Here is a 19671-nt window from a genome sequence, read left to right as displayed (position 1 = left end):
TTTTAAAAAAGGAGTTTCAAAAAATTTAAAATTAATTTAGAACTTTTTAAATTAATTTAAAACTAATTTAGGAGTTTAGAAAGGCAACACTACACCATGGGTCATTAATAAGATGTTTGAGATTCACATCTAATCTAAGGTGAATTCAAAAGTGATTCCATAAAAATAAATTCTTCTTGCACATCATACAATATGTGTGTACATGATGATTTTCTGTATCACAATCCATAGTATAATGACTTCCACCATGATTGATTTGTTGACTAGCAATTACTTGTATAACTTTGATATTTTCTGTGTACATATTCTCTAAAGCTTGATGGTTCATACCACATATGGTCTAAGTGATATGTTCTTTAATTTGATATTAATTTGATTATCTTCAGAGTAATCAGAAAATGCATCTCCATTAATTTGTCTTTTCCATGAATTATAGTATTCTTCTGTATTGATTAAAAGATTATCTTTATGACATTGGCATATAATTTTATTTGTTACAACATTTATATGGGAATGGTGAATAAGCTGGTAGGGTCTTGCAATACTTGCAAATACAATCATCTGGGTGAAGTCCATTAGGGTCATCAAAATTATAGCAAATTTCTGAAACAATGTTGATGGGAGAATTATTTCCTGATCACTCTTTAATATAATTTTGCATATTATATAATAAATTATCACAATGATTTAATAAATCAATAGCTCTTTGAGAAGGTATATTTGTGTAATTATCTTCTGTATTTGCATTATACTTACATACTTTTGTTTTAATTTTTAAAATCTTATAATACTTTCAAAAATTGTTTGGCAAGATTCTCTCCAGAATGCTGCTTTTCTCATACTAGAGTAGAATTTTCATTAAAATTTGTTCATCTTATCTTTTTCTTAAGTCTTTCTTATTCTACTGAAATCATAAAGCAACTAAGAGTTTGATTCTTTTCTTCTTTGAACATTTTAGATAAGGCATTTGCATTTGAATTTGCCTTTTCTGCTTAATGTTTAATGATAAACTAAAGTCATATTGTTGGAGTTTCATAGCCCATCTTGCATAGCAACCTCTTGGAAATTTGGATGTCTTTAACCATTCAAAGTAGTATGGTCAGTAATAATCATAAAAAGTTTTAGTTCCAAGTAATGTTGAAAGTGTTTAATAGCTCATGCAATAATAAGGCATTTCTGATTGGTTATAGGATAATTACATTCAGCTTTATTCAAGGATCTGCTAGTATAGGTGACCACATGTTCTTTACCAACTTCTCTTATTTGTGATATTACAGCACCAAGTCCAGTTCCAGGTGCATCAGTGTGAATGATAAAAGGTTGTTTAAAATCAGATATATTAAGATCAGAGACTTAATTAGTCTTTTTTTTAGATAATCAAATGCAGTTTGCTATTTTTCAAAGGGGTTTAATTATTCAAGAGTAGCAACATAAGTTTGGCCATCATTGAAAAATCTTTGATAAATTTTCAGCAGTAAGAAAATAATCCCAATGCTGAATGGAGTTGAATTAAGTTTGTTGGTACTCAAAAGGTTCTGATTTTCTCAATTTTCTCTAAGTCAGGTTGGATACCTTTATGTCCAACTACATGATCTAAGAAATGAATATTTCTAAGACAAAAATAATATTTCTTGAGTTTGGTCTCTAAATTTGCTTGTCTAAGAGTTTTGAACACTTATCTGAGATGATTTAAGTACTGTTCCAAGGTTTCTTTCAAGTAAATAATTGCATCATCTAGGTATATGGTATACTGCTACAAACTTTCCTAAATATTCTTGAAGTATCTATTTATTAATCTTTAAAATATTTCAGATGCATAGGCTAGACCAAAGAACATGACTAAAATTCATATAATCTAAAGGGTGATGAATGCAGTTTTCTTAAAATCTGCTGCTGGATCTATGACTACTTGCCAATAACCATTAGTTAAATCTAACATGGTAAAGCATATTGCATTGCTATTAAAGGATTCAAGTATATTATTAATCCAGAGTAATGACTTTAGTAACAGCATTTAGTTTTCAACAATCTATACATATGTGTTTCTCTCTATCTTTTTTATTGACAATAACTGCAGGTAAAGCCCAAGGGCTGGCTAATCTTTTTATCACATTTAATTTAATACAATCTATTTTAAGGATTTCAAGGTTGAAATTTAGTAGATCAGTAAATTGATACTAAATTATTAAGTTAGGGGTATGCTATATATAAAACCTTGCTTTTCCATTCTAGTAATTTTTCCTTGTGAAAATTGCCTGTATTTAGGGTTGCATTTATAAAACAGTTGAGATATAGAAATAGTGTTTTCAGTGATAATTTTATGTTTAATAACATTTGTTCTTCTAATTTCTGTTTGACTTTTCATGCAGATATCTATATAATCATTTCATAGTTGCTGAAATTGGATTTGTTGCTAATAGTCCAAAGGTTTAAGATGTAAATCAGGGTTGGCTTTTTCTTTAGTAAAGGTAAAGACTTCAGCTTGGGCTAGAAAAATAGCAGGATTTGATCTTTCAAACTCTTCATTTTCATATTTCATATAGGTAGAAAACACTTAATTTTCCTAAGGATTAAATTCAAGAGGTTCCTATATAGAGTATCCAGAAAAATTGGACATATAGACTTAAGTTTCTTCTAATTCTTTGAACTCATATTTCTTTTCATCATCATATTCAAATGATTGTATCATTTTGATAGACTTTGGAATAGTAAAAATTATGGGAACAGCCATTGATCATTTTGACTTCTAATTGTTAAAGTTCTTTTGTCCCAATTGAGTGTGGCATTAATTTTTCTCATCTAATTATTTCCTAAGATGAAAACACTATTACCTGATTCTATAATTTGGATATTAGTTTTAATAAGCAAATTTTTGACTGTTAAAGGTAAGTTTTGAATTTTTTCTAAAGATCTGACTCTTGTTTTATTAGCAGTTCTAATTACATATTCTAAAGGTCCATCAATAGTTAATATTAAAGTTTTCATTATAGCAGTCATCATAATACTGACTGCAGCCTCATTATCAATCACAACAATAACCAGCTGTTAATTAACATAAAATTTGCATTTTAGCAGTAGTGGTGAGTATTTCTTCTTTTGAATTAAAATCTTTATAATAGCTTTCTCCAATATAATTATTATTTTCAATTTTCTCACACTTTCTTCTTATACTTTGAATTAATCCTTTTCTATAAACAGAAAGTTGGGCTGAAGTTTGTCCAATTGATAAACCACATAGTAGATCACTAATATACTTTGCAATATCAAATTCATTAACATTTTTGATAAGTGCAGGAACAATTTAGTTCTGACTCTTCTTTTTGTAGAAGGAGTTTTAGCTGTAGCATCCATATCCATAGGCATTGATTGAGAAATTGGCTGGATAGGTTAAGTACACATTTGTTTTTCCTTTTGGGATTCTGAAAACCTTGTCCTTTTTCCTCTAGAAGATAATATTTCATATGAAACAGATCTAAAATGAATTGTAACATAAGCTTTATATTTATCCTCTTCTTCCCATTCTTCCTCATATTCTTCATCATTTTCATCATAATAAGTTGTGAAGTATTCCATAAGTCAGGTGTCAAAATTAATTAGATCAATATTTGATTAATATTGCCTTTAGCTTCTTCATACCAATCTCAAATAGCTTTCTTAAGAATTCTGGTAGCCAAATGTACTTTTCTATTTTCAGGCCTTCAGACCATCAATTTGCTGCAAAAGCAGTTTCAAAGTACTGACATCATTCATATAGATTCTCATCATCTCTTTCATAAAAAATAGGAATATTTACAACGTTGGATGTGATGCAATTTTAGTTGGCAGTTGTAAGGGCATTTATAGCTTGTAAATTATTTTATAATGCAGCAGTAATTCATCTTTATTAGCATCTAGAGTATTTATTAAAAGGTCTCCAACATTTCTAGGATTGGAATGGTAGTGGTGTCTGCTTCTAGACCAGTCTCATAACTTCTTTCATTTCATTTGCATTCATATTGACATTATTATTTATTGGTGTATTATGGAAAATTTGATATGCATAGGTTACTTAAATACCAGTAGGTAAATTCTTAAATCCAGTTGTTAATTCAAATAATTTGTGTAGATAAAAAAGATAACTCTAATAAAGGGTTATTTATCTGATGAAACTTTATGCTTTGTAAGATTTTAGTGGTTATACCAACAAGAGTATTAAGCTGTGTAGTTGTAAAAAATTTAGTTTTTAATACTTTAAGTGGTTACTGTAGCTCCAATATATTATTTTGCTGTATATTGAATAGAAATCCAAAGCCAAAAATTTTTGAATCCATCAGGAATATTATCAGCTAGAATAGAATCTATTGGATAACACTAAATACAATAAACTTCTTTTTGATCAATTGTTTTTCCTCTGCAATGTTTTCTTTGATATGACTTTAATTCTGATTTAGATAAATTGTAAAATGACATGCAATTTCAAACTTCAAATTGTTTAACTAAATGTTTGCAAATATGTCTGCAAATATCTCAAGTACATCTGAGAAAAGAAATCAATTGTTAATTCACAGTATTTGCTTTTTACCTAGCAGGAATCAACACTTGCTAACTGATTCAGTTATTTTAGTACATTGAATAGATTAACTATGATTTGCAGTCAAGAAGATTAAGTACATTTAACTATAACTGAAATCCAAATGCTTAAAATAGGGAGTTCATTTATTGTGTAAAAGGTTATGCTTTATTATAGAACTTTATTAAACTTACAAGAACTATTTCAAACTAACTTATAATGAAGGAATATACCAACATTATTTATATAAAAGTTACTACATATAAAGATATAATAAATATAATAGATATAACAAATATAAGAGATATAACTAATATAATAAATATAATAAATATATCAAATAAAATAAATATATTGCTTATATTAAATATAATTAATATAATAGAAATAATAGAAATAATAGGCTGGATTGGCTGTAGTTTGGTCAGCTTGGCACAGTTGGATGCAGTAGATCTTAATTTTAATCATTTGGCACAGTACATTGTAACTCCACACATGACTAGGAGTAACAACATATATAGAATATAAAATTTTCATTTCTTTGTAATTTGAGAGAAGTCTCTACAAGTATTGGAATTTATATTGAAGTTTTTATATTTCTCTGTCTCTTTTAATACCAGAAGTGAATAGTTGAAGTATATCAGGTAATATTCAAATTGACATGTGAATTATATCATTGAAAGTTTATGTGATATACTATTAAATGTTCTAAATAGAGAGGTTTTATAAAACTTAAAGAATAATTCTATAAGATAGGCGATAATATTTGCAATTATCAATTTGAGATTTTATAGTTTAATTATATATTAGACCTGGTGATATTAACTCTACATTACAATCATCAATGGAGGCTTTATTTAATAAACTAATATATCTTTTAACTTGATCTATATCTGAATTTACTATTTTTGAAATCTTAGTAGCTTTATATAATTTGTTTTCTTTGCACCAATAATAGTAATTTCTAATAAATCAATTTTGGATCACTCTTTTAAAGTGTTATCTAAATTACAAAAAGTCATAGAAGAACAATATTACAAAAAGGACAGATAGCTAAAACAGAAAGTCCTGAAGTAGTGCCAGGTACAAGATGAACAGGATGTTGCATTAATAAGGTCTACTGATAGGCAGATTTTCAAACTTAAACATGTATGCAGATGACGCACACTGTATGGTGGGATCATATGTGATTATCTGGTTTCTAGTTTGAACAGTTAAGTAAATAGTAATAAATCTGCACAATTCTTGAAAATACTGATGATTTCATCATTTTCACAGTATAAGTATATAATTCTATCCAACTAAAATAGAGATATATAATTACTTTTTCTGAACCTTTGCCAGTAATTTATTCCATTAATGCATTCTTTAAACTGAGATATGTGATAAATGGATACTTTTTGTATAGAATAATGTATTGCATTTTAGAAGCCATATATAAAAAGTATAAAAATAACACAACACATGTTAGTTGTTTTAACTCCTCATCATAGATAAATTCTTTACAAGTATCTAGCTATAAATTTTTTGGAAAATAATGCACCACAAGAAAAAATACTTGGTAAGTAAAAAAAAAGGAAAGCTTTTTTTTAGGTCAAATATGTAGGAATATAGAAAGATAGATGATTCTCCAATTATTATTATCAATGGTGTTTAGTCTGCATAAACCATCAATGTTAATGAATTCAATTGACTGTATCAAAGTTTATTGATTTTGAAAGTATCCCAAAATTTCTTGATGGTGAGATGAGGTTTTTTAGTAATAATACAATAAATAATATAAAAAATCTTGAATTCAGAATGCTATAAATTAGAGAAAAATAAATAGCAGCTATAAAAGCCTGGGTAGAAGTGTCATATACAATATACTCTCTAACTGCCTAGTTGCAGAATACTTTTATTTTTTATAGCAATAATTAATGTTACAATCAAAATGATTTCTCAATATCACTATTGGATTTAAAAGATTTGTATGAAAAGCTTTTTCATAGTGTGATTAGTTGAAGATTCTATGTATTATACGTCAAACATTTGAATATATTATTGTTTTTTATACTATTTGATAATTTTATCATTAGGCATTTGACTCTATTCAATCAAAATAGAAGACCATATGTAGGAAGTAATGCTACAGGGTAGATAATGTACTTGCATTTAGCCTTACTCCTTTGTATTTTAATATGCTAGGATAATGGATAATTATATATATAATTAATAATTATGTATTATGTATATTATGATTTAAAAGATGAGGTAGTGTTTAAAATTGGATGGTATTTAAATAATGAGAGTATATTATATATTGTATATTAAATCTCTTAGTAATATATCATACAAGATATTATTTAAATATGCAAAATGGGAGATATAAATTATCATATCATCATTTTCATATTCTCTTAAATGTTTAGTCATTAAATCTAGTATTTGATTTAATAGAATATTCTGAGTGTCAGTTTTGAAGTTGTGATTTATGTTATAAATGATTCTAGCCAAATCTATAACAATAAAATTATATTTAAACAAATTGACTAAAAAAATATTTGTTTGGTTAATTTTTAGTCAATGTTTGAACAAAGTAGGTTTTAGATTGGAAGAGATTGTTCATATTTCCTACATTATATTATGGGATCTAATTCTTCATCTGCTTCTTTAAAAGTCTTTGCAATACAAATATTTATTTCATCATAGTTATGCAATTGTTTCTAAAGTCAAACACTTGGTTATTTCACAAGATAGCTTCTCTAATAATAAAACTAAAGTCTTACATCAACACTATCTTTATCTATCAAATGTTAGAAGAATGGTTTTTTGTTTAAAGTCTATAGTCTATACAGTGGAGGAATTGGATGCATACAGTTGGTACAGTATACATTGTTTTAAATTTCTACACAATGTGATTGAAAGTAGAGTAGGTATGGTCTTTCATAAGAGCTCTTACTATTATTATATTTTCATATAAGTACATATGGCTTCATGAGTTATGCACAAAACCTTTATGTATAATGTGTGACTTACATATATAAAGATAATCTGAATTACCACACTGATCTATTATAAAAAATCTTTTATCATATCTCTATTAAAGAGGAAAAATAATTTAAGCACAATATATTTACATAGTGAAAAATAAAGGAAAAAAAAAGGATTAAAAAAAAGGAAAAAAAAGGAAAAAAAAGGGGATTAATAATCAGACAAGTAAATTTTGAACTTATTTATAGTTATTAAATGAAGTATATCAAATAACTTATGAAATCAGGTTGAAACTTGAAATAGATTATTTTGTTTATTACTTCAAAGTTACCTATAATATGATATCCAGAACTTTGCCACAAATGATATCAAAGCCAAAATTGTACACAAATCCATAGCCACAAAGTACAAAAGTTTAATAGTTTTAAAAATGTTTTATTATTTAAATTTAATTGATGATAATGAAATAGTAACATTTTTCATTTATTCAAAGATAGAATCTTGCATTTGCCTTTATTTTGAAGCCTGGAATTAAAATATATACATATTTACCAACCAAACCTGGCTCAGACTTTTTAATATAAATTCTAAGAATTCTTATTATTTAAAATAAATATTTAATAATTTATTAGGAACATAAAATTCTATATTATTGTTTTATATAAAACTTACTTTAATATGATCTTAATCAGAAATTTTTCGCAGTGCGACATTTATGTGCAATGTGCGTATTATATTTGATTTAGGTAAAATATGTAAAGATTGTAAGCTAAAAATTCATTACTTACAATAAAGAAGTTAATTGTAACTATGACAAATTAAAAAAATTCTTTATCAATTGCGCAATGCCCAAATGTATCGTGCAAGTTGCGCAATTTTATTAGTATTGAGGAATTGAGAAGCGAATTTTTTTCTACTGCACACCAACTTTTCATGATTATCTGTCCATAATAATGAACAAATTTAATATTTATATTTCCAACATTTAGAAAATGTTTCTAAACTTTTACTAAAAAAATTCAAATGAAATTCTCGTAAGGTTGCAGGTGATTACTCAAAATTTTCAAGGCATATATCCACAGTTAGCCTTTTTATTTTGGACACTGTTTAGTAAATATTTATAATATTTTAATTTTTCAAATATTAGGAAAAGTAAGCCTCTGTGGCTCTGTCGAGTTCCAACATTTTTTTTTTTAAAAAAAAAAGCAAGGGAAAGTAATAAGCCACTTGCGCATTTTGGCGCTGATCAATTGGTACTATCCCGAATCCCGATTGGACACTTTTTTTGAATGGTCACGTTAGTGATTGGCATGGGTAACCAATCACTTATTGTACCCTAACTTTTTATATCGTGGCTAATTATTTCAACGAACAATATTTAATTGTGCCGCTCCAATAAATTTGCGTAATATTAATAAATTTTTTATAACCACAATAAAAAAGTAATGTAGGTAAGAGTTATATTGATGACCAACGACTCAATGATATTATGTGTTTAGTTCTAATTTCTAACAAAAACATTGGTGAACGTTTAGTCTCTAAAATATAAAATCAATATTAAATAATTTTGAATATTTTCTATTCTTCTACAGAAAATATATCTTCAATTTCCTAATTGGTTTTCATAACTACTATTTTTCCTACAATAACTTATTGTAATAATTGTTTCCATGCGTTACAAGACCGTATGGACCGTAATCAGATTATTGTATATAGCATACGATTCAAGCATTACCGACTTAAAATATAATTTTGTGTGTTCTCTTTATTCTTAAAAGAGAATATAAAACTGTCTTCAGTGGTGCCGAACCTACCATTAGTTTCCCACACGGTCGATCGATTTCAAGAAAGAATCATTTAAAACTTATTTTATAAAATTTTGCTCCACCAGATTTGTTTTGTTTTTAATTAAAAATGATTGTAAATGAGCGATCAATTACTGAAGACTAAGTTTACTGGCGTCTGGCGGCGACCAAGATTTTAATGATATCCGAAGGATCATATTCTTTAAAGAAAGTTCTGTCTCATCAGATATACCTGATTTAAATATTAAAAATTATTTATTTATTTACTTATTTTCTTTTTTTTTGTATATTGTTTAAAAAAGACGCCTATTTGGTAAAAGTATATTGTTTCATCAAGCAAGAAAAAAAAATTGGCAACGATGAATGATCAACTTTACTTTATAATTGGGAAATTCTGGTTAAATTCGGTCCGAAAAAAAAACTTAAACATTTATGCTACCTGAATGTTGATTTTAATTGGCTAACATTTCGTAATTTGAAATATTTTCACATTCTACTAAATCGAAGTCATCTACAGTTTCTCTAATTGGTTTTTCATAAATAATATTTTTCCTACAATAACTCCTATTGTGAATATCATTATTGTGAATATCATCTCCATTCATAATTCCTATAATAAGACCAGCAGCAAACAAAGGACTGCAATTATAGCCATTTAATATAGACATTTTTCAATTTTTACGCGACTTAATATATAATTTTCAATATCATTCTTATTTTTAAAAGAAAATATAAATCTTTGATAGCACCCCAAGTAATATCAGATGTCCACATGATCGGATTATATCCTCCAAGGATTTCGTTGTTTTAATGATCAATATAGTATGAGATCGATTATCACAGGTCTCATGGAATTTACTAGGTGAGAATCCATCACGACTTTCTGTACACTACTTCATTTCCACCTGTAAATTTAACTAAAATTTCATAATTACACATTAAACTTGTTTTATATTTTTAAAATTTTCCAATTTTTAAAAAATTTTAGTAAATAGTTTATTAATTTTAGTAATAAAGTTAAAATGGTAAATAAAACTATACTTTTAAGATGTTTTTGATATGATATTAAAAAAAAAATTCGCTTCATTTAATTCTACCAATTCCAAATTGAATATTCATCATAATTTTTTACTCCCTCATTTAAAATCCGGTTTGTGAATGTAGATTTTTCTTTAAGTTCTCCATAAATAGGACCTTGTTCTTTTTTTTATTATAACAATCTTCGAAATTTTTGGATTGACCAAAATAATAAATATACTTCGGATCGTGCTCATGCTTCCAAAAATGAATATGTTGTAATGCTTCATAATCCGCTATGTGATTTGCTTGATATCGTAATAAAGTTTGTCTACCTTTAGTATCTGCTTTTTCGTATACACCACTAAAAAAACGAATATATAAATAAAAGAGAATATAAAATAAATGGTGACTATAATTTGACGGAAAAAACTCACCTCATAAAAGCGATCAGGAACAATTACAAGGACTATACTAGCAATAAAAGTAAATGCATCAACACCCAATAATCAAATTGATCTCTTTGAACAAGATTACCGCCAATCCAAAAATATGTAGCTATTATTGCTTCTGAAAAAGATGTAAATGGATTATCTCTAGAAGTAGGATCAAAATCGGATTTAAGCTCAATATTAAACGTCTCATTTGTTGAAATATTTGTAGCATTTCCACTGTACGTGGAATCTTTAGTCTTAATATTCGTAGGATTTCTAAGTGACACAAACCTATGTAATTATATAAAATAAGAAAAATTAATTATGCTGAATTAAAACGAAACAATATACATTGTATGCGCAAATGCAAGTATAACAATTAACATAAACAGGAAGAACGGAAATATGGTTTTAAATATAATTATGACATAATAAATATAGTTACCAATACCTACCAAGAAAAAAATAAATAAATAAATTGATTAATAATGTGATGTGTGAGAATAGTAATTTTTATTTAGATCACGTATTTTACCTGGTATTTGGCGGAGATAGAAAATCTAAAATCATAAAATTTGATTAATTAACCTTATACAAAAGAAAGATTAAACGATTGCAAAAAAAAAACTTACTAATTCAATCCAAAGTAAAAAAATTGAGAATGGTATTCCCACAATTAATCTACCATCAATTTCTTTAACACTTCAAACCCATCAGAAAATTGAAAACTTTTAAGCATTATTGACATTACTGTTACAGAAAGTATAATAGAAATCACGTCAAAAATGTTAAATATTTCACCAATATATTTTTTAAATCCACAATAAATAAGTTGTATTATTTCGGTAGTAAATTGATAAATTGCCAAATAATAGAATACGACAATTAATGTAAATAAACAATTTCCATTTATAATAATGCTATGATTCAAATATGCCCAACTAACTAATCCAAAACAAACGGAAAAAATAACAAATCGAAAGAAATAAAAAAAAGAAATTTCTTTCTTTTTGACAACGAAAATCAATAACCGCTTCAGTTGCTGGATTATCATAAATATCATCGTTATTTTCGTATAGTATCATTCTAGAAAAAGGGCTTAGCTTATTCCTGCCATTTCGACCGATTTTGTAAAGTCGTGGCATAAATATAAACCAAAAAAGATTTTTGATTATTATTTTCCAATTATAATTATCTTCTTTTTTAATGTCGCTTATAGTGAAACTGGGAAGAGGAAACACTCGTAAAGCCAATGGTGATTTTCCAAGATCATTATCAAAGTTTTCATACATTTTGATTATGTAATTTTTAAAAGACTTAAATTTGATCATAATTCTAGAGTATAATTCATCTTTATCAGATTTCAGTTTGGCTATAGGTCTGAATGCTCTAAATTTGATGTTATGATTACGTCTTTCTCGGTATTCTGTTGGAATAATTTCTTTAGGATCTTGAGCTGAGAAGTGATCCTGATTTGCAAAGCATTCTTTAAAAAATAACTTTCTGGCATAATCGTCTATTATAAATATAAAGATTGTATGCAAATCTAATCTTTCAAAATTTTGATTACGTTAGAATTAAAAAAAAACCTACCATAATTGTATTTAAATAAAAAAGGAATTGCCTTAGAAACGGTACACATCCAACCAGCACTATCCGTTGCATGATTAGAATAATATTCCAAAAGATAAGCAATAATTAACGTATCCTTAAGTTCACGATCTACAATAAACAAAGTTATTTCAAGCGTGGTAAATAATGCTGTGATACGGTTAATTTTAAAGATGTACCTTTGCAATGATAAATTGCTAATTCCATATTATTTTTCGGTTCAAGACTCTCATTTTCTTTTATCCAATCTTTTCCTTCAAAGTCAAGGTCACCTTTCGTTAAAAACTTTTTTCCTAACCATAATTTATTTCTTGGTATATGTCGGATTGCAACTTGTCTTTGTATTTTCTCTTTTTCTTTTCCTTCATTTTCATTTTCTTCTTTTTCATTTTCCTTTTTTTCTTTGCAAACTTTGCAAACTTTGCCGTTTCTATCTTCATTATCATCATCCCCAAATAATATAAAATTTATCAATTGATCGCAATCACTAAGAATTAAATTTTTCATAATATTGTATCGAACATCCAACAATTTAAAATTTTCCGGTTCATGTTTAGCAAATCTCCAAACAATATGTTTGATGTAGCTGATAATCTCCTCGTACTTTTAATTAAAAGTAAATGTTAATTACTTCATTCCAAAAGCAAACAAAATCGGTAAACTTACTTTGTGAACTCTGACGTAATTATCTGCAAGACGTTTGCTTTTATAACGCTTATTAAGATGTTCTAATGCTTTGCAAGCGTGTCTTACTATATGATATTTTTCAATAATATCCTTTCGATTAATTACTTTTACTTTCCTTTCCATCACACTATCGTCTTTATCTTCATCATCTATTTCGTGCTCATCCTTTTTTGAATTCTCATTTTCTTCTTTTCTTTCATACCAATAAACCTTTAAATGAAAATCATCCAATTTTTCATGTAATCCTTCATGTAATCCTTTATTTGATCCATATTTAAATCCATATTTAAAATCTTCAACTTTTAATTTTGTCTCATCACTTTCTTGCTTTACCGGAATACGATTTGACCAAATATATTCAAGAAATGGTTCCCCTTTATTAGGAAGGTCATCTTTGTTTTTTTACCATCATCTTGGATTTGATGCCAAATTTGAACGGTGGATCTGCCGACAATAAGTTGTAAAGTTTCTGTTTCATCCCCATTTTTATTTTGATAAATACAATAGGATTGTCTATCGTATTCATCTAACACCCATGGCTCTTTCTCATCAACTATTGGTTTAAAATTTTTATGTTTTTTATCACAATAATATATGATATGTTTCTTATCTATTAAATATTCTAACTCTTCCTTTTTGACTACAACCTCATTTTCGCTTTTCTGCTCTTTTAATTTATTTTCAACTTTTTTAAGGATTGATGAAACATTGCCATCATTATCTATCTGCAAAATATTTCCCGAAGTTCTGGCTAAACGGGTATCAAGGTTTTCTATGCTTGGAAAATTGTCTAACTTTATTGATTCAACTTTACCGGTATCATATAAATCCCATATTATAAATTTCAGCCCTCCTTCCAGACTTTTGCCTATTATAAGTAATTTTTCATCATTTTCAATAAATTCCAATGAATATATTTGTTCTATCTATCAAATTTTTTTGATGCGATTTGTAAACCATTTTCTATATAATACAATCTATAAATATTTGGTTAACAAAAATGTCGTTAAAGTGATCAGTAGGAAGCTTAAATAACTTGTAACAACTTACTTGATAATATTAATTCCCCGAGTAAAACAAAGCTGTAATCTACTAATTGAAATGATTTCGGAATAATAATGATTTACGAATTCATCCTTATTTTCAACTCTCTTTGCTGTAGTTTCTAATTCCATTTTTTCTAGATTATAAACTAAAAATAAATTGAATTAATTATTTTTCGATTACGTTTATTATGCTTAAGAAATAATAACAAAATTTTACCTTCAAGTGATTGCACATCATTTTTGTATTGCGTGACCAAAAAATATTTATCGTATATACACGAGAGAAGTCGTTCCATGCAATTTGTATTTTTACTAGTATACCAATTCTTTAATTCGCGTTTAGTACTTGGTGGATATTCAAATTTCTCAAATTTCTCATTCAATTTAAAAGAATCAAAATTATCATTAGGTCTAACCTATTAAAATATTTTTTACATATGAATTATTTAAATACTTTATAAAAAAAAATTTACTATACCTTATTTAGTGATTTTAAAGCAAAATTATATATTCCATGGAAATTCAATATTACAAATCTTTTTAATTGAGAATCATTTGATGGTTGATCGTTTTCATTTGAAACTTCTATCAATCTACATATTCCTGAAATATTATTAGAATAATAGCAAGTTACGCCACTAAGATCATATTTTTTCTTCATTCCTTTCTCCTTTTCCCCACTTTTCTTTTCTTCTTTTTCATTCTATCCTTTTTCATTCCCTTCATTTTCATTTTCTTCATTTTGATTTTTTAATTCAAGGCGATAAATAGCGATTCCTTTTTCGATTCCTTTTTTAAATTCTGGCTTCACAGAAATTATAGTTTCGACAGATTTATCGTTATGATCGAATAAAGGTTTAAATTGCATTTTACTAAGATATCCATTTTCGTAATCACGCTTTTTTTTATCATCTTTTTTATCTTTTTCTTGTTTCATGTCCTCGTCAATGTTTATGCGAGATATGGCGACAAAAAAAAAATATTCGCTATCATCGCTATCATTCTTCTTATTCTTATGAATATTTGATATATCTAAAGACCATTTAGACTTGTCGTTCTTTTCATCATCTCCCGAGCTGCTTTTCTTGTGTTTTGTTGTTGTCTTGTCGTCGCCTAAAGAATCTTCGGTTTTTTTAGGATTATAAAATTTAACAATCTCAAAGTCATTATCTATTTAAAGCAAGCGATTGTTTCATTAATTGTATCACTATCAACGGGCTTGTCGGATTTATTCTGACTACTGAAATTTACCTCTTTCTTGAATTTAGGTTGACGATGATCAGTGTTTTCCAATATTTTAATCAGAAGGTTTGCTATTTATTTATTTATTTATTTTTACAAAAAAAATCGTAAAATTATTAAAATTATTATGTATATAAATTATTTTCTAATAACAAAAATTTATTTATTTTTTTTTACCCGTATCAAATGTAACAACAAATTTCCATCTTGATTAATTGCAATTTCATAATCTTTCTTCTTCTCGCTGGAATTATCTTTTCCACATTCTATACTTTGACTTGAGTATTCATGGTTTACGACATCCCTATACACTTTGCCCATGGAGTCGCCCATGTTTTCGTTAAAAAGACCCAATAAACTATTTTATTTGATAATTCGAGAAGGGTGTGAGCCTGTGGGCAAATGTGAAAGCACTCGATTTATATAAAAAACCGAAATAAAATCTTTGATTGCAGCTGTAACACATATTCCAGACCAGAATTACAATAAAAAAGGATATCACCTTCCTAATATTTTATTAAATGAGTAAATTAAGAAACCGCCTACAGGACCCAGGAAGATTGCTTAACCATAAAAAAGTTATTATCAGAATGAAAATAAAAAAATAAAATATTTGGGAAAAAATAAGAATTATTTTTATTTATTATTTAATGGCGTATGATTTCTTTCCAATTTAGGCTAAAACCATTATTGACACTGACAATTTTGTAAATTAATAGAAAACTTCTGCACGAATTCCATTAAAGGAAATTAAAAAGTGTATAAAATTTTTAAAAAAGTAAAAAAGGGTTTATACAAAAGAAAATAAAATTTATTGTTAAGCACATATTTAAATTTTTTAATATGATAGGATTATCTAGCACGAACCCATAAATTAATTCGTTTTTATTTATTTCGGAATTATTTTTTTGTTATCAAACCAAAGAATATATTATCATCATAAACACAAAAAAAAAATGTATTATTTATATTATTACTAATATGGTTTCTAATTTATTTTCATTGAAAATTTACAAATTTGAATTTAGAATTTAGATATTTGGGACAAATTTATTAAAAATGAATTTGTTCTCTTTATTTGGATGCCAGAATAAAAATTTAACGGACATTATTTACGGCTAAAAGAATTTCGGTTTTTTTGGTTTAGTTGTTTGAATGCCCCAGTAATGTCGTAAAACCATACTAAATCGAACTTGGACGATACCATGCCCCAAATCTAACTATCTAATAATATGAGTCGTGTTAGGGTATTCGACTATTTAAGTTTGAAATATGGTCAGGGTTCGATTGTTTGGTCAACAGTTAAATATTAGGTGATTAATCTAAAGCGGATAAATATTAGAGGTTTATCATTATTTTGGTTAGTTAATCTTATTGAGGCGGATATCATATCTTTTGTACAACATTTCATGTTTAACCATTTCAATAAAGCTTTTTCTTTTTTAATTGATTAAAAAAAAAAATTAACGTTTAACCTTAAAAAATTCCATTGTTCTAAACTAATCTTTTTTCTACTTAAACTCGAAATTAGACTAGCCTTTTTCTCCATTCAAAAGTTTGTAATCGATAGAGCTTGAAAATTTGTCAAAGTGAAAGTAAAAAAAATCGTCTGCAGTTTTTACCGGATTGGAATAAGGGTAACTAGTCGATATTGCAATAGTGTTGGCTGGCGCTAATTATAATATCACGTGATTCTATTTGATTCGAATTTAAAATTCTCCGAGAGTTATGGGATCGAGAGTAATCAATGATCATATGGATATTATAATTTATAATTGCAAGCCGTTCGTAAGCGTTTGATCAATTTGGTAAACCAACTATCATAAGTTACTGAAAGAACCTATAAATAATTTATTAATTTTAACAAGTGAAGGGATCGGCATAATCCGCAGTATGAAACTACAAAATATTCTTCTGCAGAATATGTTGCGCAGTATAAGTTATTTACATAATTAGCCGCTTTTATCGGTTGGAATTGTGAAGAGTCTTCACAATTATCATATGACACAGTATGTAAACCGTTTGTATGTAACCCGGGTTAGGTCCCGATTTATATTTATTTTTTGTTATTCCCCCGTCAGGTCCATCCTTAACCTATCCTGGACCGATCAAATTTGATTGTTGATTAGTATTTTCAGATTACCGCATGCATTTTTCCTTCTCTCTTTCGTAATACTTATTTCTCCTTTTTTTCAGTTATTTTTTAAAAAATTTTTAAAAGTTTAAAAGAATTATTCTTGAACACTGGCTTAAATATAAAGTATTATTTGTAAAGTTGAGTATATTTTCACATTAAATCTTTATTTTGTTTATAATAGACGAGTTTTTTGTACAAAAATCTCTCAATATTATCTTGTTATTTTAACAAAATAATATGGCTTTTGTTAAATAAGCAAAGTTAATCAGCAGGTATGAAACTTCTCAGATATTTCTCCAAGTTGGTTTGTATATTCATAAAATTATACTCACTATTTCATTATTTGTAATATTATCAAATTTTCATACAAATACCATGGCGTAATTTAAGCGTTTTGGTCAAACAAATCTTGCTTTTATTGAATAAGTAAAGTTATTCAGCAGGGATACTTGAACATTAAATTTATTTTATTAATTTTGGTATTTATTTACAAATAAAAGTATTTTAGTTTAAAGTTTCTGTAAAAATTTTTTTGTATTTTTGTATTTGATTATTAAAACATTATAATATAATATATAAAAAACATTTTATTTTAAATGTAAAAATATTAACAATATTGAATTTTGTTTCTTGTTATATTTGAAATTAAAATATTTTGAAGTTCTTTCTCTTATATTTCTTCGCGCGAAACAGCAAAAAATATTTTCTAAAAAAATAACAATAAAGATCGAATGTGCCACATTTTGGGTCAATCATCTTTAAGAAAAAGCGGTTATTCAGACAAATAAGGGTAGGTAAATAAAGTTAGTACTAAAATTAATAAGGGGTGGGCACTACGTGATTCTATTGTCCCTCTATTGTTCATTAATTTTCAAATGTATTTCATAAATTCGTACATTTGCCAAAAAGTCTTTGATCATGTAATCTGAAATTATTTCACGCACATCCCTAGAAAACGATCACAATATCATTGGCGAATGTAGATTAAATATATTAAATTATTGGTGATCCTATGGACCGGGAAAAATCACATTATCATTGGAGAAATGTAGATTAAATTATGAAAATCCCCCTATAAAAAATTTTATCCGTTATTTCTGCAAAAACCCCGTAAAAATGAGCCTTTCACAGATGCATTCACGGAAAATGTAAATGATTCGATAAATTCCGTGATATAAGGTTATTAATTCCGGAAATATGAGCCTTTTACGGAAAAAAGACGGAATATAAAAAAAAACGGATCGACTTTTTTTTACAGGTTCGTCGATCCTATGGACCGTTTCTGCCTGCCGTAAAAGTGCGGAAAATGTGGATTAAATATAGTAAGATATGCGGGAAAAATCACAATATCATTGACGAATGTAGATTAGGCCGCTCCAAATTAATTTTTAGTTTAACGTCCTCCCCTCCCTTTATTTTTAAACACATACTGTATGTTCACATATCCCCCTCTCTTTACTAAAATTGAGTGGTACCGAATATTTCTGAAATTTTTTAATGTCATGTTTATTTAAATTATTCCCTCCCCTCCTCAAATTTTTGAGATAGAAAGAACGTTAAACTAATATTTAGTTTGGAATGGCTCCGTTTAAGTCTTTCGCGTTGCATAACTCGCAAGTGTTATGTGATCTACGATCTACATGTATTTCAGGGGTCAAATAGGTAGTGTTACATAAATCGTAATATATATTCAAAAAAAGGAAATAAAATTGCCGGAACAAAAACGGGGTTAAACCAAATTTTACTAGTTCAATACGGTAATTTATTAAATGAAAATTAAAATAAAAATTGTCGATCTTATGGACCGTTATTTTTGCCGTACCAAAATATAAATATTATATATGCGGCGAATGTAGATTAAATATATTAAGATAAAAATCATAATATCATTGGCGAATGCCGAATGTAGATTAAATATATTAAATGATCAATCTACTGTCGCTCATGATTGTCTTCATACTAATTTTTGAAATTGCTAGTGGTCTCATATAGATGGCCGGGAAATTTCTAATTTTAGTTTAAAATTTAATGTTAAATTTAATGAGTGGTGACACGCTCCTGGGGATTGCCCTGGGAAGGGAAACGCGGGTTCCCGAAAAACCCTATTATTTCCAACTTCCCATGAAATAAATAATACATATGCAGGAAAAAATTAGTATGTCAGTAAATT

The 19671-nt window shown here is 27.2% G+C and overlaps 4 protein-coding genes across 4 annotated transcripts; all 4 read right to left on the bottom strand.

The window, feature by feature from the left end:
- Window positions 1–9779: 9779 nt before the first annotated feature.
- Window positions 9780–9995, bottom strand: OCT59_015520 (uncharacterized protein; the record flags this gene model as incomplete). The annotated part of the gene is made up of 1 exon (XM_066140070.1): window positions 9780–9995. The coding sequence occupies one exon, from the start codon at window positions 9993–9995 to the stop codon at window positions 9780–9782; it is 216 nt and encodes a 71-aa protein (XP_066002886.1).
- Window positions 9996–10467: 472 nt separating this feature from the next.
- On the bottom strand, window positions 10468–10786 carry OCT59_015519 (uncharacterized protein; the record flags this gene model as incomplete). The annotated part of the gene is made up of 2 exons (XM_066140069.1): window positions 10468–10708; window positions 10782–10786. The coding sequence occupies 2 exons, from the start codon at window positions 10784–10786 to the stop codon at window positions 10468–10470; spliced, it is 246 nt and encodes an 81-aa protein (XP_066002885.1).
- A 27-nt stretch (window positions 10787–10813) lies between these two features.
- OCT59_015518 (uncharacterized protein) lies at window positions 10814–14783 on the bottom strand (the record flags this gene model as incomplete). Its single annotated transcript, XM_066140068.1, has 13 exons — window positions 10814–11069; window positions 11130–11229; window positions 11314–11338; window positions 11411–11472; window positions 11725–12294; window positions 12372–12500; window positions 12569–12992; window positions 13056–13399; window positions 13483–13944; window positions 14034–14053; window positions 14127–14268; window positions 14340–14538; window positions 14601–14783. 13 exons carry the CDS (start codon window positions 14781–14783, stop codon window positions 10814–10816), a joined length of 2916 nt encoding a protein of 971 aa, XP_066002884.1.
- Window positions 14784–14825: 42 nt separating this feature from the next.
- Window positions 14826–16105, bottom strand: OCT59_015517 (uncharacterized protein; the record flags this gene model as incomplete). The annotated part of the gene is made up of 5 exons (XM_066140066.1): window positions 14826–15292; window positions 15374–15379; window positions 15637–15722; window positions 15867–15927; window positions 16066–16105. The coding sequence occupies 5 exons, from the start codon at window positions 16103–16105 to the stop codon at window positions 14826–14828; spliced, it is 660 nt and encodes a 219-aa protein (XP_066002883.1).
- Window positions 16106–19671: the final 3566 nt, after the last annotated feature.

Source organism: Rhizophagus irregularis, chromosome 23 (assembly GCF_026210795.1).
Source record: "Rhizophagus irregularis chromosome 23, complete sequence".
Lineage (NCBI taxonomy): Eukaryota > Fungi > Glomeromycota > Glomeromycetes > Glomerales > Glomeraceae > Rhizophagus > Rhizophagus irregularis.
Note: the sequence above shows the minus strand (reverse complement) of the source record. Positions and strands in the feature narration are given on the sequence as shown.